The following is a 27,121-nucleotide window of genomic DNA, read 5'->3' on the forward strand; positions in this document are numbered from 1 at the left end:
CAATTGTGCTTCCCAATATCCTAAAAGTATCAAATTTTCCATATGCTTTCAGAACACAAAAATGTTCTTGGATAGCTTTTATGACAAATAAAAAACTATCATACCAACCCCTCTCCCAACCACCAATTTGACCATCACAGAAAAGCAGAATTCTAATTTTGCTTGCATAGGCCTCTAATAAAATGCTTCTCCACAAAATCTTTATAAAACTGACACTCCAAAAAAGTGTGCTATAATTATCCTGCAACTCCTACATTCTTCCTGATATTTTGCCACATACCCTCAGGGGATGTTTACTTGACATAAGTATGAAAATATGGGACTATTGGTTCCTTCCATATGAAAGAAATTGTTGTTTTTTAATTTAATAAAGGAGAAAATTTTAAATGGCCACTTTAGATCCTATCTGAGCACTTCTAATTCACACTGAAGTCTAATCTGCAAAAATAACTAAAGAAAGGCTAAAGCTTTGTTTGTGCAGCCCCGTGGGAGATAGGGATAGTAATGGTCACACCAGGCAAACTGTACCCAGCATCCAAGATATTAACCTCAACACTGTACTACTTAACCAGCAAGCCTCCCTTTTGTTTTAATTCCCATTTACAAGAGCTCTATAAAACAATATCTTTTTCTTTTCAAGGCAGGAGGTAAAAATAGGAATAGTAAACTACACTCCAAACCAGCAGTCGCCAACTGATGGTCCGTAGGTCCGAAAGGTTGGCGACCACTGCTCCGAAGAATCTAAACTGAACCAAACTCACTCATAAAATCCACTATTCCAGTTGGGTTAACTTCATTAATATATTGAAAACTGATGCTAAGATCCAGGAATGCTACATGGTAGTGTCCCAGATGGGTAAAGCAGGCTTTCATCGCAGATAGGTTGTAAGTTATTTTTATAAATACTAGAGGCACAGTAAACGAAATTTGTGCGGGCGGGGGGGGGGTAGTAAAAGGGAAGGTCACTTCAGCCCAGCTTGCACCCTCTGCAATCTGGGACCCCAAGGGGGATGTCTGACTGCCTGGGACCACTGGCTCCTAACTGCTCACCTGCCTGACTGCCTGATCGCCCCTAACTGCCCTCCCCCTGCCCCAGCTGACCTAGTTGCCCCCAACTGCCCCCCCACCCCTGCTGGCCTAGTTGCCCTTACAGCCTCCTCCCCCCGCTAGCTTGGTCACCCCCAACTTCCCCCCCCCCCCCCATGCAGCCTGCTGCTCGGTCGTTTGGTCGCCCCTCACTAACCCCCCTACCAATCTAGTCGCCTCACAAAGCTTGTTCAGTCATCCATTAGGTTGCGATAGTGGCTTAGGCATATACAGATAGATAGATAGATAGATAGATAGATAGATAGATAGATAGACAGATAGATGAGAGCGAGAGAGAGAGACAGACTTATAGCCCTGTGCACAAATATGTGCACCAGTAGCTCACTGACGCCCTCCAGTAGCTCTCTGCCTGCACCCCCGCCCTCCTGTAGCTGCCACACACACACCCCCGCCCCCACTGGCCTCCCCTCATAGCTTGCTGCCCTGCCTCCTCCTGTAGCTCTCCGCTGCCCTCTGTAGCTCCCTCTGCCCCCCCTGGCCTCCCCCTCTTAGCTTGCTAACCGGCCCCCTCCTGTTGCTCTCTGCTGCCCGCTTGTATTGATAGCTCACTGACCTACTCTCCTGCTGATCCATGATCTGGTCATTATGCAGTCAGTCATTACGCTTTATAGCGTAACAAACATCTGCAAATTACATCTTTATTATATAGGACTAATATATTAGTATTCAAAAAGAAGGTAAGAACATGCTTACTCATAGCAGCTTTTCCAAAAAAATTGCTCATCACAGTCCCTTTCCCTGGTGCCTTGTTGCTTGTTGAAGATGCCTAAAAGTATAGAAAGAGAAAACACAATTTTTTTCTTAGTTTTTAGGCTGCTCTTCAAAATGTGTCTCCAATAAACTTTCTTCAACAGCAGAGCACACTGTCATGATGGTTCAGTCTATATAATCATGCCAAAAGTGTATGCATTAGATATAAGAATAAATCCAGACCCACCAATATCAGTATTAATCTCCAAAGCTTAGGTTCTCACAGTTCTTATAAAATTACTAGAGGCCCAGTACATGAAAATTCATGCACTACAGTGGGGTTCCCTCAGCCCGGCCTGACCCTCTCACAGTTCTGAGAGCCCTCAGGGGCAGGAGGCGACCTGGTGATCAGGAGGTGATGCCCCCCATCACACCTCTGCTGCTGCCACTGGTGGCAGCGCAAGCCTCAGCCGGCCCTGGTTACCTGAGCCTCGGGTGGCTCTGGCAGCTGCCATTCAAGGCTTGCCTGCACCTCGGGCCAGCCCTGGGAAGCTGTGCAGCTGCCATCCAAGGCTTGCCTGTGCCTCAAGCTGGCCCTAGGCGGCTGGGCAGCTGACATCCGAGGCTTGCCTGTGCCTCAGGGGCTGGGCAGCTGAGGGGACTGGGGGACTCCAGAGGCAGGCACATGGAGCAGCCGGGCCTGCCTGAGGGGGGGCCCAGCCTTGCTGCACACCTGCCACCCCAGTGGGGCTGAGGGGACTGGGCCCAGCCATCTTTGAGGGCGGGACAGTCAATTAGCATATTCCCTCCTTAGTGGCTGTGGGCGCCGCCATCCTTGTGACAACATAAGAATCAATTAGCATATTTCCTCTTTATTAGACAGGATTAACCATAAATGTTTCTAAAATTTTGACTGAATTTAAAAGCTACTTAGTTTGACAAAATTAAGATAGGTCAGAGACTGTATGATACATGATAGGGAAAAACCTGCAAAACATTACATTTGTAATCATCACAAGTGAATTTGATGCTGGTTCCACCACTTAGTAGCTCAAGGCTTAGTGAGAAGCATTATCAAAAGAAAAAGACTGTTTCATATGAAAATATCATGAATTAAGGATTCAAGCTGAAGTATAAAAAGTAGAACTAAATATCAGACCCTTATATAATCAAACTACTACCACTGGAACTACAATACAATTGCTTTTCTGGTTACCCATCTGAGTTGAAAGGCATACCTTTATAGAAGACTTACATTTGTTACCTCTTTAGCTTCCGTTTTGGTTTCCTTGTTGGTATCTTGGCTTTTAGAAGCAGCTTTAGAGGCAAACATTCCCATAATTCCTTTAGGTTGGTGGGAAATCTGTTTGGAAGTAGGTGGGCCATGACCGTTGGCAGTCAACTCACTAGTGGCTTGTGTTTCACTTGATATCTGAAGATTTGACTGCTCAAACTTTTCAGAAGACGAAGTTTCAGAAGCTCTAGGAACTGCAGCTGCACACTGTATGGCACTAAACCTGAGACAGAAATGTTATGTTAATGTCAATATCAAACCTTACTTTCAAACTCTTGCTTCTTCAGTGTAATACTTTTTAAGCTTAACACTATTAAAGGAGAAAATATGAGAACTAGAATGAATTTTAGGAATTATTTTGAGCAGAACACTCATTCAGATAAATATCAGAGAGAAGCCAGGGACCTGTCTTAGATTACATATCTAGCTGGTAACAAGACTAGGTTTGGAATCAAAAGTAGAATAGGGGAGGATTTGAGATCTTGCTTCTCAGCATGTTGTCAATTTGGTTCAAATAAATTCTTATAAAAATCAAAACAAAACAAAAAACCCTAGGATATGGAATCTAGCATTAAATATTCTTCTTTTGAAAAAAGCATCCTGCCGAAACCAGTTTGGCTCAGTGGATAGAGCATCGGCCTGTGGACTGAAAGGTCCCAGGTTCGATTCCATTCAAGAGCATGTACCTTGGTTGCGGGCACATCCCCAGTAGGGGATGTGCAGGAGGCAACTGGTCGATGTTTCTCTCTCATCGATGTTTCTGGCTCTCTATCCCTCTCCCTTCCTCTCTGTAAAAAAATCAATATATTTTTTTTAAAAGAAAAAGCATCCTAATTCTAAATAGTAAGAATATATCAAACAATAATAAAAGATTAGTAGTTTCACCATACTTGGGAAACCAAATTATAATAACCCTCGTTTTTAATTATTTACTGCATGAAATAAATATTGACTGATTCAAAATTAAGAGCTCCAAATATTAACAAATTTCTTGGCAACTCTCCTGGCCAGAGTGGGTCATGATTAAAACATGTAAGAAGCCACAGCTGGTTTGATCCCCAGTAGGGAGTGTGCAGAAGGCAGTCAATCAATGATTCTCTTATCATTGATGTTTCTCTCTCTGTCTCCCTTCCTTTCTGAAACCAATAAAAATATACTAAGGGGAAAATTATGAAAGAAGCACCTGCCCACATCATTCAATTATTTGGAACATCATCCAGATTCGCTAAGGTATGGGTTTGATCTCTGGTCGGGGCACACATAAGAAGCAACCACAACCAATGAATGCACCAATAGATGGAACAACAAATCCCCCTGCCTCTCTCTCTCTAAAATCAATAAACAAAAAAAATTTTTTAATAAAAATAAAACATGGAAGAAGCTGGGAACACACAGCCATTGCCTCTTATGACCTGTGGTCCTTAACAATTGGTTGTTAATAATTTCTAATAATACCAACTAACAGCACCAGAAAAGTATGTCCAAAGCCAAGTGCATAAATTTGGAACTGTTTGAATGGATATTAAAAGGGAACATTCATTGTAGAAATGCCTGTTTCACACAAATCCATAATGTAATATTCCACATTGTGAATGGATAACTGATCTAGCCTTCTCAAATGGCTACACTTAAAAAGCAAAGTTCCCCAACTTTTCCTAACAAAGAACATTTTATTTCCCAGTCTTTTGCTTACTGTGGGTATGTAAGAGTTCCTTGAAGTTAGGGAAACGTACTATTCATCATTTGTATTTCAGGTACTCAGCACAAGACCTGGCATATAAAAGTGTCAGGAAATATATACTGAAAGAATGATTATTTAAGCCACTGAAAGTGAGGCTTCTGGCTTCTCTCCCGTCTTCACTTCAAGTTGGGATGGGAGAAGATGGAGGTTAAACTATGTGATGAAAGCAATTATCTTAGAGATCAACCAGGCACAGATTTGCGCGCGGGAGAAACAACCCTGATAAATCATTTAATTTCAAAAGTAACTTCAGATTGAACAGCCCCAAAGCTAGAATTTACAGTTCCAAAAATCTTCCACTGATTTATTGTGGTCCACGTTAGTAAATCCTACATTAACACAAATATTTTGTGCATCAGAATTATGAACAGACGGAAATCATTTCCTTTCACCCACAACTCTACGTCTCTGGCCTTGCAGTGCTTCCATGTACAAGGAAAAGAGCAATGTTTTATTTCACCGTCAACATCTAAAGTTGGCCCCAAGACAATCTTTCTCCATTTGGTCTGCATTCCACACCTTAGGGTCAGGACCAGGAATTGGCAAAGAGGAAGAGACCAAACTAAGCTGGGAACTTGTCCGAAGAGAGAAGAATCTGCTCAATCCTAAAATTTCAACTTTCTTCCTGTCACAGCACTTCTTAAAAACACATGAAACAATGAGTCAGATCTCAGTTGGCCCATAATTCTCAGGACCAAATACTAAACTTCTTTATTGGAGATAAATTCTTCACATTTTTACCAAAGCTACTTTAAGTATTGAAGTAAAGTTTCATTAAAGTGCTTGCTATTACCACATTTCTACTTGCCATCTTTATTTTAGAGGTCCCTGTGCAATTTTTTTGAACATTTGAGTCACCTTTATTCTTGTTTGCTTACTTGCTAAATACAACAGAAGAAATAATTTTTAAAGCTTGACATACCATGACTGAATTTTAATAGACTATTTTTGAAATCTAATATAATTTACATAAATATATCAGGTATTTTTTTCCTATAATCTTTCCCTAGAAGACACAGACTTATAAATTATTGTTCTTCAGTTACATATTTAGCACATATTTGTATGCCTATTACACTGAAGGTTCTAAACTAAAGTAAAAGAACTAATGTTTAAACATTAGTTCATTCAACAATTATTTATTGAATGCTTATCATCTGCCAGGCACCATTGTGGGTAGAGAGTGGTTAACAAAATAAACACATTCTTGATTTTCACAGAACTTACAGAAATTGTGTTTGGCAATTCTATCTCTATTTGTCCTCTATCAGTTATCTCATCTCCCTAGTATTTTCAACCATTTCCTCTTTTATGGCTCTTTCCTAACAATACAAGTTCAAGGCACTCTCAACTTTAAAACTGTGTATGTCTTTCCTTAGTCTCAATTCCTCCTTAGCTACCTCCCTCTTTTCCCATTTTATACTGGTAGTCATGTTTTCTAGAAAGAGTTATCTATATTGACTCAGCTGACCAGAATCTGGTCACTTCACTGAAAATGCTCTTTCCAAGACCATCACTAAATCCAGTGGACATTTTTCAGTTCCTATTTTACTTAGCTTCTCAGCAAGGTTTGATATTATCAACCAGTCCCTCCTTCTTGAAACTCTTTCCTTAGCCTTTAGAATTCCATGTACTCTTGTAATTTTCCTCTTATCTCTAGCTGCTCCCTCTCAGGCCCCCTTTTTTTCTGAGAATCCGTTAAAAATGGCTATCACTTAAAAAGTGCTTACTATGTGCCAAGCACAGTACTAAGCACTGTACATACATTAATTCATTTCATGCTCTACAGCCCTGTCAGGTTGGTTAGCTTCATTTTGCTGATGAGGAAACTGAAGCACAGAGGTTAAAGTGCCCAAGGTTAACACAGCTAGTAATTATGACCTAGAGTTTTACTTTCTGTCCTTCTTTCATTCTATGCATTCTCTGTGTGACTATGTCTACCCAATTAATTACCTATTTTCTCTGATTCCAAAATCTCTATCTTCATCCCATTTGACCAGAGCATTAAGCAGGCACTGGGCCATATTCACTCTGTAGAGTGGAGCATGTTGTAGGTACACATCAGATCTTCATTGAATGAATTTAAGTTATCTTTCTTAGCATCTATCCAAGTAGTAGGCATTCAACATGTATCTGGGGAACTGACCTGAACCTTCAATATAACCCCACAAAGTAGGCATTACTATATCTAATTTAAATTACTATATCTAATTTAAAGATGAAGAAACCAAATCTCAAAGCGTTTAAGTAATTTGTCCAAAGCCATGGAGGAGTATGAAGCAGCAAAGCCACAACTGAAGCTCAGGACCAGCAATTCTCAAAACCCACATGCATTGTAGTCCATCACTTCCCTGTGCTACGAAGGATATTGAGGATGAACAAGATCAATACTGGCTATGGAGGATCAATTGCTCTTGGATGGAAGGTAGGGGGATATCAAATTAGGAATAGTTTTTTGAAGTTTGAACTGGTTCTTAAAAGATGGGCAGAATTTAGACCAGCAGAGACGAGGGTAAAGGAGTAATGAGGGGGCACAACAAACATTTCTGGTGACAGTGACAGGATAAATACATGAGAAATAGATTTATGGGAAGTCCACTGGGGTTTTCAATATGGGTTGTGGCTGCTATTTTTCACCTTATGATGTACTAATAAAACCAGGCATGTGTCTTACTGCAAGATAAATGGGGTTTTACTAGACTTGGCATTCACTCTTAAGAGGCAGCCACTGTGTAAACATCTTACAAAATCAATTCGTAAAGAAGCCCACAAGGAACATTAAGGAGCTCACTTGCTGCAGTTCTGCAAGTTGCTTTTAAGGATGTCATAGTCGGTATTGAACAGAGGCCCACTGTCCTTTAGCATGGCTTTCTGGATGCTGTACACATGGACGCTGGCAGTCACAGCTAGCTTGGACTTCACTGCTACAAGTCAACAGGAAAAGCAGACTGTTAACACACAACCTTCATAGCATGTGGGAACTTTAACAAGAAACCCTTCTGCATTAAAACCATTTACAATCTGTGGTGGTCCAAAAAGCTGTAAAAAGCCAAATAGCCACATACTAGTATACAGTATAACATCACCTCTTCTGTCTCCAACAGGGACATTATGACAAGGTAGGTGGTGGTGGTGAGTCAGTTGTAAGCACAGCACCTGTGAGGGTATCACTCATCCAGTGGACACTTAGTAAATACTAATGAATGATTGATGATGACCGTGATTTTTTTTTTCAGCCAGGAAAGAGTCTTACACTCTAGCATATAACGAGAAAGCAACTCTATAACAAATACTTAGCAAGTATGCAAGGGAAAAACACAAAAGAAAATCATAGGAACAAATTTGAGGTCCCATAAAGGAAGGGACTATGCCTAACTTGTTCCAACTCTCTAGTGACTGGCCCAGAGCTTGATACAGAGTATACACTCACTATGTATCAACTGAATGGATCTTGCTTTGCCTACCAATGTGGGAACTCAGAAAGAAAGAAGTAGCCAACTCCACCACCCTGAATACATCATATTAATTTGTAATAAAACGACTCTATCAGAATGAGTCTTATTTTATAAAGTATAATTGTGTAGCCCTGGCTGGTTTGGCTCTGTGGTTGGAGGACCTAAGTGTTGAGGGTTCAATTCCATATCAAAAGCATGTACCTCTGCTGTGGGTTCCCTCCCCACCCCCGATCTGGGCCTATGTGGGAGGCAACCAATCAATGGTCTCTCTCACATTGATGTTTCTTTTTTTCTCTCTCTGTCCCTCCTTCCCTCCTCCCTTTCTCCTCCTCTATCTTTCCACTCCTTTCCTCTCTCCCTCCTCCTCCACCCTTCCTTTTACTCTAAAAATCAACTGAAAAAATATTCTTGAGTACCGATTTTTTTAAAATAATAATTTTTTTAAAAGTACAATAATGCTGCTTTTGTCTTGAGGCATAAGTCCAAGATCATGTGGAGCCCATTGACTATTATACAATTCCTCTGAATTGAGTTTTTTAAAAATAGAACAATAGCATAGTTTTGAAACAGGTAGACAAATTTAATTTAGAAATTATATTAAGTCTTTCTGATTTTAGAAAAGATATTTTTTCTATCAATAAAACTGTTATAGAACACAACGCATTTAGAGACTACTGTTTTTTTACAGTTGATGAGGTGCTCCATATGGTATTCATGAAAGTTTTTTGTATATCTGTCACGAGTTTTGAAATCCTGTGATTAAAGTGCTTTATAAATGTTAGCAGCTATTGACCTTAAAAGAGGGAAGTTAGGCAGATGTTGTATATTTTAAAGTTTCAGAAACTACTTATAAAAAGCATATACAGATCTTCAGTTAAATAGCTAACTATATTGTATGCAAATGTTAGAGGCAGATTTTTTTCTTTTTAGTGTACCTATATTGATGCCATAAGAGTAAAAACTTTCTAAATTGCTAAAACACTTACCTTCCAATTTATCTTCTCTCACTACTGCAACCTTGTGGCACTATAAGGAAATAACACTTCATTAATGTTAAGTGTAACTTGCAATTTTAAAGTTTCCTAGCCAAAAATTCAATTGCACTTGAATATAAAATTAGGAACATTAAGTATCCCTGAAAATATATTGTTACAGTTTAATAGTTATACTCATTTTAACTTGCTTATATTAAAACTTCTCAATGAGGTTAAGAAGAGTGATAGAATATAATTATCAATACAATTTTTTTAAACCCACAACATCGCAAATCAGTGCAAAGAAAAGAGAACTTTTTAACTGATAATGTAATGAGAATTAGTTTAATCACATAGAACCCAATAAAAATTGGATGTCTCTCACACCAAACAAACAATAAATTCGTAATGGATCTGAGATCTAAATATAAAGAATGAAACCAGCCCTAGACAGTTTGGCTTAGTGGATAGAGCGTCAGCTTGCAGACCGAAGGATCTGGGGTTCGATTCCAGTTAAGGGCATGTACCTAGGTTGCAGACTCTTCCCCGGTCCAGGCAACTAATCAATGTGTTTCTCTCACATCGATATTTCTCTGTGTCTTTCCCTCTCTCTCCCACTCTAACAAAATCAATGGAAAAATATCGTTGGCTGAGGATTAAAAACAAACGAATGAATGAAATTATATAAGCACTAGAAGAAAATATGAGTGAATTCTTCAATAAACTAATACAATCTGAGAATGGAGAAGTTTCCTAACTACAACTCAAAATTCAAAAATAATGAAAATAATCCATAAAAACTGACAACTTTTAGATAAAAACAATAAATAAATAAAAACTTTAACCAAAGTACAAAGACAAATGATAACGTAGAAAAAAATGTCTGTTACATCACAAAGGGTTAATATATGGCTTCTAAAATAGAGAAAACAAACACTAGTAAGCCTTTAAAAAATGAGCAAGATGTATGAACAGACAGTTCACAGAAAAAGAAATGCAAATAACCCCGAAACATATGACAAGTGCTGTGTGGAAACAGGCATTCACGTAACACTGCTGCTAGGAATAGAGAGGTATTTGGCAATACCCAACAAAGTACAAAACATCCTACTTCTAGGAATGTAACCTTTAAACACACTGGCAAAAAATATAGAGAACACATACACACTGAGCTATTCACTATAGCACTATTAGTAATAGCCAGATTATAAATAACTCAAAGAACTATCAATAAGGGACAGCTGAATAAACTAGGGCCATGGTCGGCAAACTGCGGCTCGTGAGCCACATGCGGCTCTTTGGCCCCTTGGGTGTGGCTCTTTCACAAAATACCACGGCCTGGGTGAGTTTATTTTGAAGAAGTGGCATTAGAAGAAGTTTAAGTTTAAAAAATTTGGCTCTCAAAAGAAATTTCAATCGTTGTACTGTTGATATTTGGCTCTGTTGACAAATGAGTTTGCCAACCACTGAACTAAGGAATGTCTATTAACTAGAGGCCCAGTACACAAAATCTGTGCAAGGGTAGGGTCCCTAGTGGCTGCCGGCAGGGGTGGGGGTCTCCCTTCCCCTGGCTGCCTGCCACCAGGGCTGCTGACCCCACCCCCTGGTTGAACTCTGGTCGAGGGGACAATTTGCATATTAGGCTTTTATTATATAGGATGTAGGATCATGTGGCTATAAAAAGAATGCAGAATATTTCTGTAACTATTATGGAGTGACGCTCAGGATCTACTATTAAGTAAAAAAAGCAAAGTGCAAGATACAATGTAATGTATGAAAATTATTTTAAAAAGGAGGGTAATATGAATATAACTAGTTGGTGGTTTAACTACAGAGAGAAATTATTTCAAGTGATTCTGAAACAGACTGATTGTTTATCTCCAATAGGATATACTACAGACAAAAACGACTACAAAGAAGTGAAACCATTTTCAGTAATTATATTGTTACTAAAAATATCGGTTTTGCTTTTCTAAATCATACATATTTAGCTAAAGCAGACACATATTTATGTTACTATAAGAACCACCAAAATTCACATCATAAAAGAGCAATATAAAATCAAATAGCCTTCTTTTAAAAAATGTAATTGTAAATCTGAACAAAACAGGCATTCTTAAAAATGACATATTCTGCAAAGCTGTATAATAAAAATTACAGAGCATAAGAGAAAAAAAAGCATTAGGAACTAACCACTCAAACCTATGCAACTTTGTAGTAAGAGCCCTAAGATAATTTCTATCCTCAGGAAAAAATTTGGACAACCCAGGGAGCTCAGTGTGACTATCTGCTGCTTCTTGGGATATTAAAAATGCATAAACGCCGAAACCTGTTTGGTTCAGTGGCAAAGCATCCGTCTGCGGACTGAAAGGTCCCGAGTTCGATTCCGGTCAAGGGCATGTACCTTGGTTGCGGGCATATCCCCGGTAGGGGGTGTGCAAGAGGCAGCTGGTGGATGTTTCTCTCTCATCGACGTTTCTAGCTCTCTATCTCTTTCCCTTCCTCTCTGTAAAAAATCAATAAGATATATTTAAAAAATAAAAAAAAAAATGAAAAAATAAAAATTAAAAAATGCATAAAAACAACTCAGTGGAAATACTAGCTTTCAGATGCTAAAACAACACACACCAGACTAGAGCTCCAATTCAGTTGGTTCCCATTAAAAGGAGGACACAGGAGTAAGTTCAGTATGCACAAACCCAGAGCCTGGCTGAGGGTAAGCCCCCTTGCTTTTTTGCAGTTAGAAAAAAGGAAAAATATGGCTGGTTAGTGAGAACAAGTTCTTCTTTATAGAAAAATTCCAGCATGCAGAAAGAATGACAGAAGTAGAGTACCACCATTTTGTGAATTAATGATCTAGGCAATAATAAAAATCCAATCTCAGGAAAAATCATTAGATGAAAAAAGCTGGTAGGGAATTTCATAAAGGATAGATCAGGGTGACAACCTCTAACAACACAAAAAGAACCAACCAAATGTCCCACTGAAATCTGCAAATAGTTCTTTAGGAGACTCTCGGGCATGAGATTACAGGGAGGCTTTTACTTTCTATGTATCATTAAACATTTTTTAAAAATATATTTTATTGATTTTTTACAGAGAGGAAAGGAGAGAGATAGAGATTTAGAAACATTGATGAGAGAGAATCATCAATCAGCTGCCTCCTGCACACCCCCTACTGGGGATGTGCCTGCAACCCAGGTACATGCCCTTGACCGGAATCAAACCCGGGTCCTTTCAGTCCGCAGGCCAAAACTCTCTCCACTGAGCCAAACCGGTTTTGGCTCATTAAACATTTTTTACAATAATCACAGTCACTGGAAAAATAAGCAGTATTGTTAAAAATCCATACAAAGTCTCTAACGTATCTTTTTCTTTCTAGAAACACTTAAAACTTAAAGAAGAAATGAAAAAGAACAAAACCTGAAAATTATGCTTAATATTCTGCCTTCCCATAGGAAGGCTCTCTTTAGGAAAAAAAAGGGTAACATCATCCACACATGATCATTCTAAGGGTTCCACAGAGCTGCCCTGTGGGGCTGAGGGGGGTGAATACAGGGCTTCAAAATCCTCACAGTCACTTCAACTACGGCACCCTACTCTCAGAGTATTTTTTATATTAGGATTCTAAAGATTTCATTTGGAAGCATTCTGCTGCTTAAAAAGAAATATTGGCAGAACTTAAATTCCATCTTAAATTTAAAAATAAAAGGCCTTTATAAGCAAGCCACAGCATAGAAGTTTTTTAACTGATATCGGTTACACATCATTTTGAAAAATGGCCTCAAAAAATGCACTGAGGAACACAATCTACTAGTAAATGCACTTTCAGGGCTTTTTCCAGGCATCTCCTGAATCCCAAAGACCGTGCAAAGTTCCCAACTAAGAACCTCTGCTTAAGTGTCTTAGAATAAAAATCTAAAACTTGATCTTAAAACATAAATTCTTAACCTTATATTCTGCTCCAGAAGATATGTGAACACTTAGAATTTTTCCCTAAGACAGTGGTCGGCAAACCGCGGCTCATGAGCCACATGTGGCTCTTTGGCCCCGTGAGTGTGGCTCTTCCACAGAATACCACGTGCAGGTGCGCACGTACAGTGCAAATGGAACTCCGTGGCCCACGCGCAGAAGTCGGTTTTCAGCCTGGGCGAGTCTATTTTGAAGAAGTGGCTTTAGAACACTCAAGGGGCCAGAGCCGCGGTTTGCCGACCACTGCCCTAATACATCTTCAACAGGAAAAAAGAGAAGTAACAGAAGCAGTCTCCTAATGTCTTGCTGCCTAGAAAAACTGCTAATAATGTTATAGCCTTTGCATCACAGCCAAGATATAACCAAAACTTCTCAGAATTTTAAGTTTAGTCTAAAATTCAAAATAATCACCTACAGGTAGCTTTTCAAAACTTCCATAATACTAAAAATGTGTTCCCCTTTCCCCCACTCCATGTTATTTAACGTTGATAGCTCAAACATATTTAAGCTCATTATAAGATTCTGAGAACTTACCACATGTCCGTTCTGAACAAGACTGCCAGACACTAAATAGGTGACATGCAGTTGGGCTCCTGAATTTTCCTTTCGCTTCCTTTCAACATAATCATACAGCATCCTGTTCCAAACAAAAGGCACAATAAAGCCATTAGTAAGAGCTTTTTTTTACCTCATCAACTTTTAATTTGTGACTTGAAAGTTAGGTATATTAAATCTGGCAGTTCATCAAATTTTCTACAGAATTTTTGCTCAGTCTATGGAAAGAGAGTTAGACTGGGGTCACTTACTGAGTTGGCACAGTGACCCAGTTCATACTGAAATAAAAGAAATCTAGTAGTAGGCCCAGAGAGAGTGAACCTGCAATAAACCGATGACATATAATGAACAGAACACTCAACCAAGAATAAGTTCAGTCACTATGTGATTCTGGATAAGTTAATTTTTCTAGGCCTCTTAACCTGTTAACTGGGGAGTTCCCTTTTTAATGACGCAACCTGTAACAGGCGCGTACTCTTTCACTAGGACGTGTCAGTACGTCACGCCCGGAGGACGTAATTTCATATTGTTTTTTTATTTATACTTAATGAAAATAAATGAAATATATATATATTCGTTTATTTATATATATAAAGCACAAAGGAAAATACAAAATTACAAAAAAAATAGAAAAGAATACCGACAAAAAAAATGGATACGTCGAATTAAAAAATTATAAATTTTACAAACAATGATAAAGATTACAAAAAATAGCTGAAACCGATTTGGCTCAGTGGATAGAGCGTCGGCCTTCGGACCTAAAGGTCCCGGGTTCGATTCTGGTCAAGGGCATGTACCTTGGTTGCCAGCACATCCCCAGTGGGGGGTGTGCAAGAGGCAGCTGATGGATGTTTCTCTCTCATCTCATTGATATTTCTAACTCTCTATCCCTCCCCTTTCCTTCCTCTCTGTAAAAAATCAATAAAATATTTTTTTTTTAAAAATTACAAAAAATATGTACCGTCCCTCTCGGGGCGCAACATATAGTATTTCAAGGACATATTCATACGTCCTACCCGTTCCCGATATTGTTTACGTTTGACGTATTTATAGGTCCTGCTCGGTTAACAGGTTAATATCCTGAGGTATAAACAGGAGGGTACTAGACAGATTAGTGATTCTTTCACCATGGGATTCCATGGCCATCTATAACCCTCCACCCCTCAAACTGGGAGGTAAAATGTGCCTCTATGCAGGGAGACAGTTCAGGGTTCTCAAAAGTTTCTCAAGAGGGTCCTAAAACATTAAGAACCGCTGATCACGAATGTCCAGCTTTGAAATTCCAGTTTTATAATCATTGATTCAATGCTCTTTCAGAACTGCAGAATGAACAGCTTACTCCCACTGCCCAGTGCTCAGAGTATCCATTAAACCGAGACTGTCAAAGCTTGCTGTAGAAATAATGTTGCTTTCAGTAACATCCCTAAATTCACTTTATCCTTATGATCCAACACGTATCAGAGGTTGGCTCCCCTCAGTAACTCACAGATTAACAAAAACAACAAAAGAGATATATCATTTCTATCTTTTATTTCAAGAAATATATACAGATTCTCTATAATATGTCATACTTCTGCCAAGAACAGCTAGAAACTCAAACTCAAAAATTCCAAGGGAAACTCAACCCTATCCTGTTGACCACTCTCTTCTTCAAGCATCTGCTCTCTTAGCTTCCCTAATCCTGTGCCCCAATGAGTCCCCTGCTACCCACCCCTCAAACTGCCCTGCTCCATTTCCCGCACAGACTTAATTACCTCCTCCTTTTCCGTAATAGTCAAAGCTCTGTCTTTGGCTATCTTTTTACTCTGTATATTAGTGACCAATCATCTGGGTTTGCCTGGATTTGAGAGGTTTCCTGAGGCATAGACTTCTGGTGCTAAAATCAACAGTCCTGGGCCAACCAGGATGATTGGTCTATTTCATTCATCCCCATGGCTTCACTAATTCCTGACAACAACATCTGCCTAAGCCACCCAAGCCAGAAATCTGGGAGTCATTATCCTTCACTTCTCCCTTTCCAGTGAGTTGCCAAATCTAGTCAATTCTCCTTCCCAAGTAATTCTTGATTCCATGCCCTTTAAATCTCTTGACTGGACTATTTCAATTCCAAGTATCAATTCTTTTTTTTTTTTTTTTTTAATATATTTTATTGATTTTTCACAGAGAGGAAGAGAGAGGGATAGAGAGTTAGAAACATCGATGAGAGAGAATCATCGATCAGCTGCCTCTTGCACACCCCCCACGGGGGATGTGCCCACAACCAAGGTATGTGCCCCTGACCGGAATCGAACCCAGGACCCTTCAGTCCGCAGGCCGACGCTCTATCCACTAAGCCAGGGGTCCTCAAACTTTTTAAAGTGGGGGCCAGATCACGGTCCCTCAGAGAGCTGGAGGGCCGGACTATATGAACTACTAATTCCTACTGTAACACCTCGGCTGCGCTCACTGCCCAAAAAACCTGGCAGGCCGGATCAGACTCCTCTGCGGGCCGCATGTGGCCCGTGGGCCGTAGTTTGAAGACCCCTGCACTAAGCCAAACCGGTTTCGGCCCAAGTGTCAATTCTGCACCCCTTCCCCTTCATTATCCACAAGGCTGCCACAGGAAAATGCAAATCAAGTCATTAGGTTAACAAAATTTTACTGAGTGGCCAGTTCATGTTCTGTGCCTTAGGGAGAGAGCAATAACAAAGCAAAGTTCCTAACCTTTTAGACCTTACACTGCAGAAAAGAGAGACAAACAAATAAGTAAATATATATTGAATGGTAGCAAATCTATAGAGGGAAAAGTAAGATTAGAGAGTGCCTGAGAAGAACTTCTGCTATCTACACTAATAAAAGAGCAACATGCTAAATGACTGTACCTTTGCGACACCTACCGGCCAATCAGGAGTATGCAAATAAACCCAGCAAAGATGGCAGGTTAATTTGCATACACAGGCACCGAGTGGCCAGGGGTGGGACACTTATGTCGCAGCTGTTCTGCACCACCCCAGCCGCTCCTGGCCTCTGGGCAGCATGGGAAGGCAGAAAGGTGGCTCCCGGCGGGAGCAAAAAGGCGGCTCCGGCCAGAGCGAAGGCGGTGCCAGCAGCCAGGGAAAGGAAGGCCCATTCCTGCACGAATCTTCGTGCATCGGGCCTCTAGTATTATATAAGGTGATTAAGAAAGGCCTCGTGAGCAGAGCCCTGCAGGGAGTGAGGGAGCCACCACTGTGGATATCTTGGGGAATAATGTTCCAGGCAGAGAGAACAGCATATACAAAGGTTCTGAGGCAAGAGTGTAGGCAAGGTCGGAAGAACAGAAAGGAGGCAAGTGTGCTGAAGCAGAATGAGGAAGAACAGTGGTGGCACAGACAGCCAAGTGCCAGGGCTTTGTGGCCCTATGTAGAAATGGAAGCAAGGAAGTCATCAGAAGGTTTAGAGCAGAAATACTATGACCTCACTTTTAAGAAGGGTCCACTCTGACTGCTGTGTATAAAATACACTGGTGAACACACTGGTGATGGGTAAGGAAGGAAGCAGGGAGACGAGTCTGGAGGCTACTGCAGTAACCCTGGCTAGAGATGATGGCGGCTCAGATGAGGGTGGCCTCAATGAAAGTAGTAAATTAGTGGGAAAATTCTGGGAGAACATAAAGGGGAAAACAACAGTATTTCCTGATGGGTATAAGAGAAAAAGTAGTTATGAATGATTGAACTAACTAGCTCAAAGAATAAAGTTGTCATTCTCCGAGATGTAGAAAAGCAGAAGTAAATGTTGGAGGCAGAAAACAGGAGTTAGCTTTTGGGGCTTGTTAAGTCTCAGATGGGGGTTAGTCATTACATGATGTTGAAAAAGTAGTTGGTATTCTTGCCTTTAGTATTATACTTTCATCAAAATTTTTCAGTAGCTCTACATCAACTCCAACTCCCTAGCAAGACGATTCTTGTTCTGGACCCCCATCTCTCTCACCAATCTCTCACACTCACACTATTGTCAGCCTTACTGAGGCAGCACAGTAAGGAGCTAGGAAGATTCCTTGGCAAGTAGAGTGGGTAAACTGAGGCAGATAGCTGAACAAACTGGGAAAGCAATTTACAGCCAGATACAGAAGGTCACCTTCCTAGGCCTCAGGTGTATTTCAGCTCCAAGCCTAGAAAGCAGCAAAATCAGGTGGATGACATCAGGACCAATTGTAATGACTAACAACCGCCTGCCCTGGTACTGACCAATCAGTAAGAACGTGACCCTGATGAAGCACACCTAGAAAATTAGTGAATATTCTACTAAAACCCTCTCCTGAGACCTCTCCTAAGATTCCCACCTACAATAGAGAAAAACCCTCAAGGCAAAGGACCCAGCTCATGCTCCCCCCTTTGGGGAGCACGCCCTCGCCTTCCCCATTCTCCTCCTCTTCCCCAAGAGGCACGCATCTCCTAAACTCTAAGGGTCCCCAAAGGACTTGCAACCAGGTAAGTAATGGGAAATGGCTAACCCCTGAGCCTGTCTCCAAAGCCCCCTTTTCTCTGACCTCCCAGTGAGCTAGAGCAGCCCAGCCTAGGCTCTCCTTTGCTTTTTCTATGCTAAGCTCTTCCTTAGTTCACTGTTCTCAGCTTTAACAAATGTACCTGAACTCATGCTGTGAAATTTTTACTGCACGAAGTCAAGAACCCACACACTACAGACTGGCCCTAGGCAGGCAGACATGTTCCGGGCCAGGTCCCCTGCCTGGTAACATCATGAAACATTCTGCAGTTCCCACTGCTCCTTTGTATTCCCTTTCTTCTGCCGGAATGCTCTGCCCAGGCCTCACCTACCTAATTCCTTATCCAGACAGCAGCTCAATCCTCACCTCCTATGTGAAGCCTTCCCTAAAACCCAGGCCAGCAGGACACCCCTCCATCTAAGCTCTGACAGAGTCTATCCCATATCTGCTATTAAAGCACTCACCCCACTGTTTTCTAATTGTTTATATATCTGCCACCCCTAGTAGGCTACAAGCTCCTTAAGGACAAAATTGTACCATAGTTAGCATTTTTATTGATCGCTCTATTTTGTTCTCTTTAGTGTTTCCTTCCATGCAGCAAGTGCATTAGAGAAAATAAGGTAACACAAATTCATTAATATTTTGGTTTACTTATGGTAGTTAGGACCATCTAATAGAAGAAATGATAGACAGGTACCATGCCCAATATGCTCTCAAACTTGCTGACTAAATCTTTTATCTACAACTCTATCATCACAAACATCCTCTAAGTATTTCTCTCTCCAAATCAACTCCAGGTCTTTAACAGGGAGGTCAAAACTGCAAAAACCCTTTTTGAAAAATGTCATTCTGCAGACCGTCTCTAAAACATGTTTATCTAATTTGATTAAACAAAATACGCAAAATAATCTTAAATGAGTGCAAATATATATGAATTCTTATAAGATGCCCTTCCTACAAATATGATTAACTACCATCTCATTTTAATTTATTAATTTCCCTCCTGATTAGTTTCACCCATAATTTTTCCCAGGACAATTACAGTGTATAGGGATACTGCCTCCCCTAACCCTATTGAATTCCTTCACAGTATTTTTACAACTTGAAATTATCTTGTATATTATATATCAATGATGAAAAGGACCTTGTCTATCAGGTTTGCTGTTTTATGACAGAGCCTAAAATAATACTAAATAAATAGTAAGAACTGGAAAAAAAAAAAAAAACTTCTTAATAAATCCAAGCAAATCAGTACCAATCAGGCCCAATCACTGCCTTCAGTGCCAGCAATGATACTTTACATGCTTCCACTATAGAAAAAGCCAATCAGAGAAAGACAAATACAGTATTTCCCTCATATGTGGAATCTAATGAACCAAATAAAATAACAAGCAAAATAGAAATAGACTCATAGATACAGAGAATAGACTGGCAGCTCAGAGAGGAGGGGAGTTGAGGATTAGGTGAAAAAAAGCGAAGGGATTAAGCAAAAAACAAACCACAAAAAATTAAAGACACAGACAACGGTATGATCATTTCCATGGGGAAGAGGAGGAGGTAGCAGAGGATAAAGGGGGGGATAAATAGTAATAGGAAACTTGACTTTGGGTGGTGAACACACAATACAATGTACACCTGAAACCTATATCATCTTATTAATCAATGTAATTACAATAAATTCAATAAAAATTTAAAAAATAAAATGAGAATATTTCAAATGTTAAAAATAACTACTTATGCAGAAACCAGTTTGGATCAGTGGTAGAGCATCGGTCTGGGGACTGAAAGGTCCCAGGTTCGATTCTGGTCAAGGGCATGTACATTGGTTGCGGGCACATCCCTGGTAGGGGGTATGCAAGAGGCAGCTGGTCGATGTTTCTCACTCATCGACATTTCTAACTCTCTATCCCTCTCTCCTCCTCTCTGTAAAAAATCAATAAAATACATTTAAAAATAAAATAACTACTTATAGGTAAAATAAGAAAAGGTGACAGGACACTCAAGTCTCAATTTTCTCAACTGTAAAGAGAGATTGATAACATTCATTACATTGGATTGTAAATGAGATTATGTGAGATAAATATTTGTGAAAATATCTAGCATAATTCTTAATATTCAACAAATATCTATTAGTGCCTATTATGTGCCAAGCACTAAAGGTACAATGTGGCATACTGTTTTTTCCAAAAATGTCTACAACAATGTCGCCCATCCCACATGCTCTTCTATGTCCACCCAAAGAGGTGGACTCCATCCCCTCCTCTTGAATCTGAGAGGGCTAGTGATTCATTTCAACCAAAAGAATAAAGTGGACATGAAACTCTTGACCCTTGAGACAGTTAGCATCTGCCCTGTGCTGGAATACTAGCTTTTACAGTCCCAAGCTGCTGTGTAAGAAGTCCAACTACCCAGAGCCACCATGCTGTGATGGAAGCCCGGGCCACATAAACAGACCACATGCGATGTCTGGTCAACAGCCTCAGCCAAAGGCCAGCATCAACTCGAGGCACAAAGAAGCCTACAGATGTCAGAGCTCCAGACACTGAGGATTCTCAGCTGAGGCACCAGACATCACGGAGCAGAGATAAGTTATTCTCACTGTACACCACCTAACTTGAAAATGACAGAGTAGCCTTATTGTGAGGACTGATGCACTTTTAACATGTTAACAAGCACTTGATACACAAAAACCTTAAATATAGTGATAATTATTGGTGTAAGAACTAAAACTACTAAACTCTTCGAATAAAACAGAAGTAAATCTTCTTGACCTTGTGTTAGGTAAAGCCTTCTTTGACACTATAAGAAAACACAAGCAACAGAAAGAAATATATTGGACTTCTTCAACAATAAAAACTTTAGTGTTTCAAAGAACACCATCAACATAGTACAAAGACAACCCATAGAATGGAAGAAATTTTTTGCAAATCATGTGTCTGATCAGGGTCTAGTATCCAGAATATATATATAAAAAAACTCTTACAACTCAACAATAAAAAATAAAAACAACCACAAATAACCCAATGAAAAACCCAAAGGATCAGAATAAATATTTCTCCAAAGATATACCAATGGCTAAGAACATGAAAAGATGATCAACACCATTAGTCATTAGGGAATTGCAAATCAAAACCATGATGCCGCATCACACCCATTAGAATGACTAAAAAAGACAGATCATCAAGAGTTGAAAAGAATATGGAGAAATTGGAACCCTCAAACATTGCTGGTGAAATTATTAAATAGCATAACCACTTTGGAAACAATCAGGTAGTTCTTCAAAATGTTAAATATAGATTTGTCATCTGATCCAGGAATTCCAATCCTAGGAGACTGAGAATACATGTCTCCACAAAAACTTATACTTAAATGTTTATGGTCACATTATTTGTAACACCCAAATGTGGAAACAGCCTAAATGCACATCATCTGATGAATGGATAAACAAAATATGGTTCATCCATATATTCTGGGTTGAAGTGTGTTCCCAAAAAAAGTTATGTCGACCTCCTAACCATCAGAACCTCAAAATGTGACCTTACTTGAAAATGGGATCTTTGCACTTATAATCAGTTAAGATGAGGTCATTCCAGAGGAGGGTGGAGTGGTATTGTTATAAACTGACCATGTGAAGAAACAAACACAGAGGGACAACAAATGCCATGTGACATAAAGGCAGAGGCTGGGGTCATGCAGCCAAGAATGCTAAACACTGCGAGCAAGCCACCAAAAGCTAGAAAGAGGCAAGGAAGGATCCTTCCCTACAGGCTTCAGAGGGAGTGTGGCCCTGCTGACATCTAAATTCTAGCCTCCAGAACTTGTGGGACAACATAATCCTGTGATTTTAAACCACCAAGTTTGTAGTGCTTTTGTTATAGCAGCCCTAAGAAACTAGTAACACCACATAATGGAATAATTCAGCCATAAAAAGGAATGAAGTACAGCAGGTCTTCAATCTACTAAGGTCATTTAATTATCAGTTTGATGACATACTGGAGGAACTTAACTCTTGTTTATTATATCATTTAGCCTATGGTGAAACTAGTTTCCTTAGAAGCCGTTTCAGATGATGTTAAGTGAGGACTTACGGTCCTGATATGCTACAACACGGTCAGACCTTGAAAGCATTATGCTAAGTGAAAGAAACCAAGTACACAAGTTTACATATTACATGGTTTCACTTATATGAAATGCAAATAAGCAAATCTACAGACAGAAATATATAGTACATATATTAGTAGTTGCTTAGAACTGGGGTAGAGGAGGCAGGCAAAATTGCAGGGAAATGGTGAGTGACTGCTAAATGAATACAAGATTCCTTTTGGAGCTGATGAAAATGTTCTAAAATTAACTGTACAACTCTTCGGATATACTAAAAACCACTAAATTATATATTTTCAGTGGATGAATTGTATGGCATGTGAATTCTATCTCAATAAAGTTCGAGTGTTTTTAAAAAGTACAAAATAAATACATATGACAGAGAGGGAGAGAGAGGGGTGGGGATACCTGAAATACAGCATTAGGGGAGAGCTGTCCCAAGAAGTAATGTGTGAAATGTGAGCTGAGGCCAAAACCGGTATGGCTCAGTGGCTAGAGTGTCGGCCTGTGGACTGAAAGGTCCCGGGTTCGATTCCAGTCAAGGGCATGTACCTTGGTTGCGGGCACATCCCCAGTAGAGGGTGTGCAAGAGGCAGCTGATGGATGATTCTCTTTCATCGATGTTTCTAACTCTCTATCCCTCTCTCTTCCTCTCTATAAAAAATCAGTAAAATATATTTTTTTAAAAAGAAAGAAATGTGAGCTGAAACCTGAAGGATGATGGCAACTGGGAGCAGTGCATTCCAGACAGAGGGAATGGTGAAATGTCCAGGGTGAGAATGGGCTTGGCATATTTGAGGAGCAGAAAGGCCATATGGCTAAAGTGTGAGATGTAGAGGGTGGTGTGGGATGAAGTGGGTCATAGACAACATTGGCAAGTCAAAACGTTTTGAAGTTAATTCAAAAGCTTGTTCTTTTCCTTTTCAGCAAGGAAAGATAAAACAGCAAAATTCAAGAAGGGCACTGCTCTGTGCCACTCTAAACATTTCTGTTCTGGTTTCCCTTAAAGGTTCTCCCCGTCTTATACTGTTAGACAGCTGTGTCAAACACCTGCTGACCTCATTCTGGAGGTATTTCAATAACACCCAGGGATGGGCCTAAGGAGCATGTGTGAAATTGTAATGAAGATGTAAGATAACAGATATATAAATCTGAGAGGTAAACAGAATTAGCTAGCCCACTTAATAAATCTGAAATAATGAAGTGACATTAATCAGAGAGTAAGACTATGAATAAATTCAGTAAATTTATTACTACACATTTGTATACAGGTATACCTGTCTCCTAAATAATAGGCAAAAGTAGTAAAAACAGTATTCTTTCCCATTTTCCAGGGAAAAAATAGTTCTGACCTAGAGGCTATCTATGAGGCTATAAACAAAACAAAAAAAGAAAAAAACAAACAAAAAACTCCAACATGATTAAAATTAGTAGTTAACTGGACTTACTGTTTAGCCTGGTTAACATGAACTCCTAGTGTATAGCTCAGCCATTTGTATGTCACCTGCAAAGAGAAGGACTTTTTTAAGCATTTAAGTAACTCCAGAGGGCTAAAAGCTCCTAAAGATTCCTAGTCTTAGATGATTATGCCTTATCAATTATAATTAATGCCACCCCAGTTTTGCCAAGAACCATCCATCTGGGCAGGCAGGACGGAGATATATATCTTACAAATACTACGAAGTTTGTTCCACAGACCAATTAACGCAAAGGATATAAAAAGAAATGCTGAATGTACAGCAAGGAAAAAAGCTCTCGTTTTCCTCACACTCCTTGTTTTATGAAGGCCCTTTCCATATTCTGTCCTTTCTGAGGACCACCACCTAAAACTATACCAAAACCCACTCAGAAGCTAGATTGCTTTGAAGTGCAGGACTCAGCAGGACCTCTAAGGACAGCTGCAGCCTTACAAACAAGCATTAACGGGCACAGGTGGTACCGGGGCCAGGGAATGAATGAGGTGGAGATTAGATTGGGAACTCCTGGCCTCAGACCAGCTCTTCCTTCCACCCTTCCTTGGACTCTCCTGTTACTCTTCTCTCGCAAAGTCTTCCAGTTCTACATGCTGAGCTTCCAATAATTAAAAGTGTTACACAGGTTAGGCAAAGGCAGTGTGAAGTAGATGAGAGAAAACATGAGCAAGAGACAGACTTCTTGCTAAATTGGGAAACTGCCCGTCCTTGACCAACCACAAATAAAAGAGTTATTCGGCCCCTCGGTCTGCTTCCACTGCCTTTTCTACCGACCTGTGGGTGGGTCACTGCCCATAAACGCAATGATATGAGGATCCGCAGTGCATGCACATACATACATTGTCTCACTTGATCTTTCCTCCTCCCTTCCCTGGGAGACAGGTCAAGCCGGATTCAATACCAAATTTCCAGTAAGAGGAAACCGACTGTCCGAGGCTTATACAACTTACCACTTAAACCCAGTTACAATCTCCTCAACTGCAGTGGACTATAGCAATATACAGCCAAATGTAGTGGATGAGATGGTAACCTACAGATGGTAGGTTACCAACATACAGATGGTAACCTAATACCTTTTTTCACTTTATGCAAAACATACAAGTCTGACTTTAAACGCCCACCACCTTCTCAGACAGGTGTGGGGACGCCTTAGAAACATCAACCACCAACGCCCCGCCCTCCGCGGCCCACCCGAGGGGCGAGGACCTGCGGGCGGACCCCGAGACCTCCCCGCGAGCTCTCGCTCTCCGGGGGGCACCAGCTTGGGGACCTGTCTCCCCTGTCCCGCCCCCCACGAGAACCCACGCCGAGGGAGGGAGCCAGGTCCCGCCGCCGCCCTCGCGGGGCCCAGGACCCCAGGCGCGCGCCCGCCCGCGTCCCCCAGCCCCAGCTGCTCACGATCTTGTTCTGGTCCGTGACGAACTCGTCTATGTTTTCCAGATAAAGCTGGTCCGCCATGGTCTGGAGCTCCCCAACGCCGCCGCCACTACCGCAGCTCCCGCCGGCGGGAAACGTCTTTCCTCCCAGCCGGCGGATCCCGGTCGTTTCCCCGGGCAACCGGGGCGACGCGCTACGGTGGCCGGCCGAGGGCCAAATTAGTCCCGAAGGCGGCGCAGGAGAAGTGGGCGGGGCCAGAGGGAGCGGGCGGAGGGGAGGAGCTAGGAACATGGGCGTGGTCCGGAGGGTTTGTGGGTGGAGCCCTGGTTTCCAATCTCACCTGGGTCACTTAGTGACTGACCCAGGGCAAAACGCCTTACCTCCAGAAGCCACAGTCTCTCTACCTATAAATTGGCAAAATAATCCTTGACCTTTCATATCTTTATTAAACAAATATTTGTCAAGTTACCTATTCTATTCCGGGCACGTCTTAGGCCAGTGGTGGGCAAACTCAGTAGTCAACAGAGCCAAATATCAGCAGTACAACGATTGAAATTTCTTTTTTGAGAGCTGAAAACCGATTTCTGCACGTGGCCACGAAATTTCAATCGCACTGAATGTGCGTGCCCGCACGTGGTATTTTGTGGAAGAGCCACACTCAAGAGGCCAAAGAGCTGCATGTGGCACTCGAGCCACAGTTTGCCGACCACTGTCTTAGGCAATGGGGACAGAGCAGTGAACAATAAGGAAATAAACAAGTAATTTTAGTAGAGTGATGTCAGCTGGCATAAAGCACTGCTTGTTATAATCCCTAAGAATTGCAAAATTAGGGAAGGGTTTTCCAGAGTGGGTGGGAGGGGCAGTGGTTCCTAGAGGCAGGCATATTTGTTGGGAAGAGAAAAGAGATCATTAATGATTGAAATGTTGGCAGAAGAGACCAATGAGAAGAAATGAGATTTGGGAGACAGACGCCTGCTGTGGGGCAACCAGACCAACAGAGGAGTTAGTAAAGGACAACCAAATGCCAGCAAGGGAGGGGGGGGCTATTGGGGGTGACCAGGCTGACAGGGAGGGGGCAGTTGGGGTCAATTAGGCTGGCAGTAGGGGGCAGTGAGAAGCAACTAGGCCGGTGGGAGAAGGGGGGCAGTTAGGAGTGACCAGGCAAGCAAGGGAGGGGCACTTGGGGTGACCTGGCTGGCAGCTGGGGTCAGTTAGGGGCGACCAGGCAGGCAGGTGGGTAGGCAGACAGGTGAGTAATTAGGAGCCAGCGATCCGGAATTGTGAGAGAGATGTCCAACTGCCGGTTTTGGCCCCATCCGCGGAATTGGGCCAAAGCCAGCAGTCAGACATCCACTGAGGGGTACCAGATTGGAGAGGGTGCAGACTGGGCTGAGGGGAAGCCCCCCCCCCCCCCCCCGCACAAATTTTGTGCACCGCACCTCTAGTAAACAAGATAATATACATAAAACTTTCACATCATGACTGCACACAATAAAAATCAATAACAACTGGCTATACATTGCTATAGCCATGCACTCTGCACCAGGTGCTTTGAGAGTTAAATTTCATTTAATCTTCATAGCAACTCTGCAAATGGATTGTGTTTGTCCATATTTCATAAACTAGTTTGCCACGGTTTAAGAGAGGAGACATGGATTTTTTTTAAGTCATGGGCTAATGCGGTAATGCTGGGACTGAAACTCATTTCCTGTCATTGCTCCACAGGAGTGGGGTATACTAGTAAGTCAAGTTAACTGACCAGAGTCTCAATACTATCCCCACATCAACAGAAGCAGATAATGCAGTAGAGAGTACCTGGTCCAACTTGGTTCTAAATCACCACTATTTTAAAAATTACATGATTTCTAGAGGCCAGATTAGTGGTTACCCTTGGGAGGGTAGAAGCTGAAAGGCTTCTGAG

At 41.1% G+C, this 27,121-nt stretch overlaps 1 protein-coding gene across 2 annotated transcripts in view; it reads right to left on the reverse strand.

Moving 5' to 3' along the window:
* POLD3 (DNA polymerase delta 3, accessory subunit) overlaps positions 1 to 25,448 on the reverse strand; it is a 49,083-nt gene extending 23,635 nt beyond the window's left edge. Inside the window, exons 1-7 of one of the 2 annotated variants that reach the window (XM_084893404.1) lie at positions 25,222 to 25,448; positions 23,800 to 23,855; positions 13,768 to 13,870; positions 9,274 to 9,313; positions 7,624 to 7,756; positions 3,053 to 3,314; positions 1,801 to 1,873 (exon numbers count right to left, since the gene is read on the reverse strand). In XM_084893404.1, the coding sequence (XP_084749530.1) occupies positions 1,801 to 1,873; positions 3,053 to 3,314; positions 7,624 to 7,756; positions 9,274 to 9,313; positions 13,768 to 13,870; positions 23,800 to 23,855; positions 25,222 to 25,281 (727 nt within the window). In that variant the 5' untranslated portion in view covers positions 25,282 to 25,448. The remainder of the gene's footprint in view (positions 1 to 1,800; positions 1,874 to 3,052; positions 3,315 to 7,623; positions 7,757 to 9,273; positions 9,314 to 13,767; positions 13,871 to 23,799; positions 23,856 to 25,221) is intronic. The other variant, XM_084893405.1, reaches the window with a different exon arrangement.
* Between the last annotated feature and the right edge of the window lie 1,673 nt (positions 25,449 to 27,121).

Source organism: Pipistrellus hanaki (genome assembly GCF_964339955.1).
Source record: "Pipistrellus hanaki genome assembly, chromosome: 9".
Taxonomy (NCBI): Eukaryota; Metazoa; Chordata; class Mammalia; order Chiroptera; family Vespertilionidae; genus Pipistrellus; species Pipistrellus hanaki.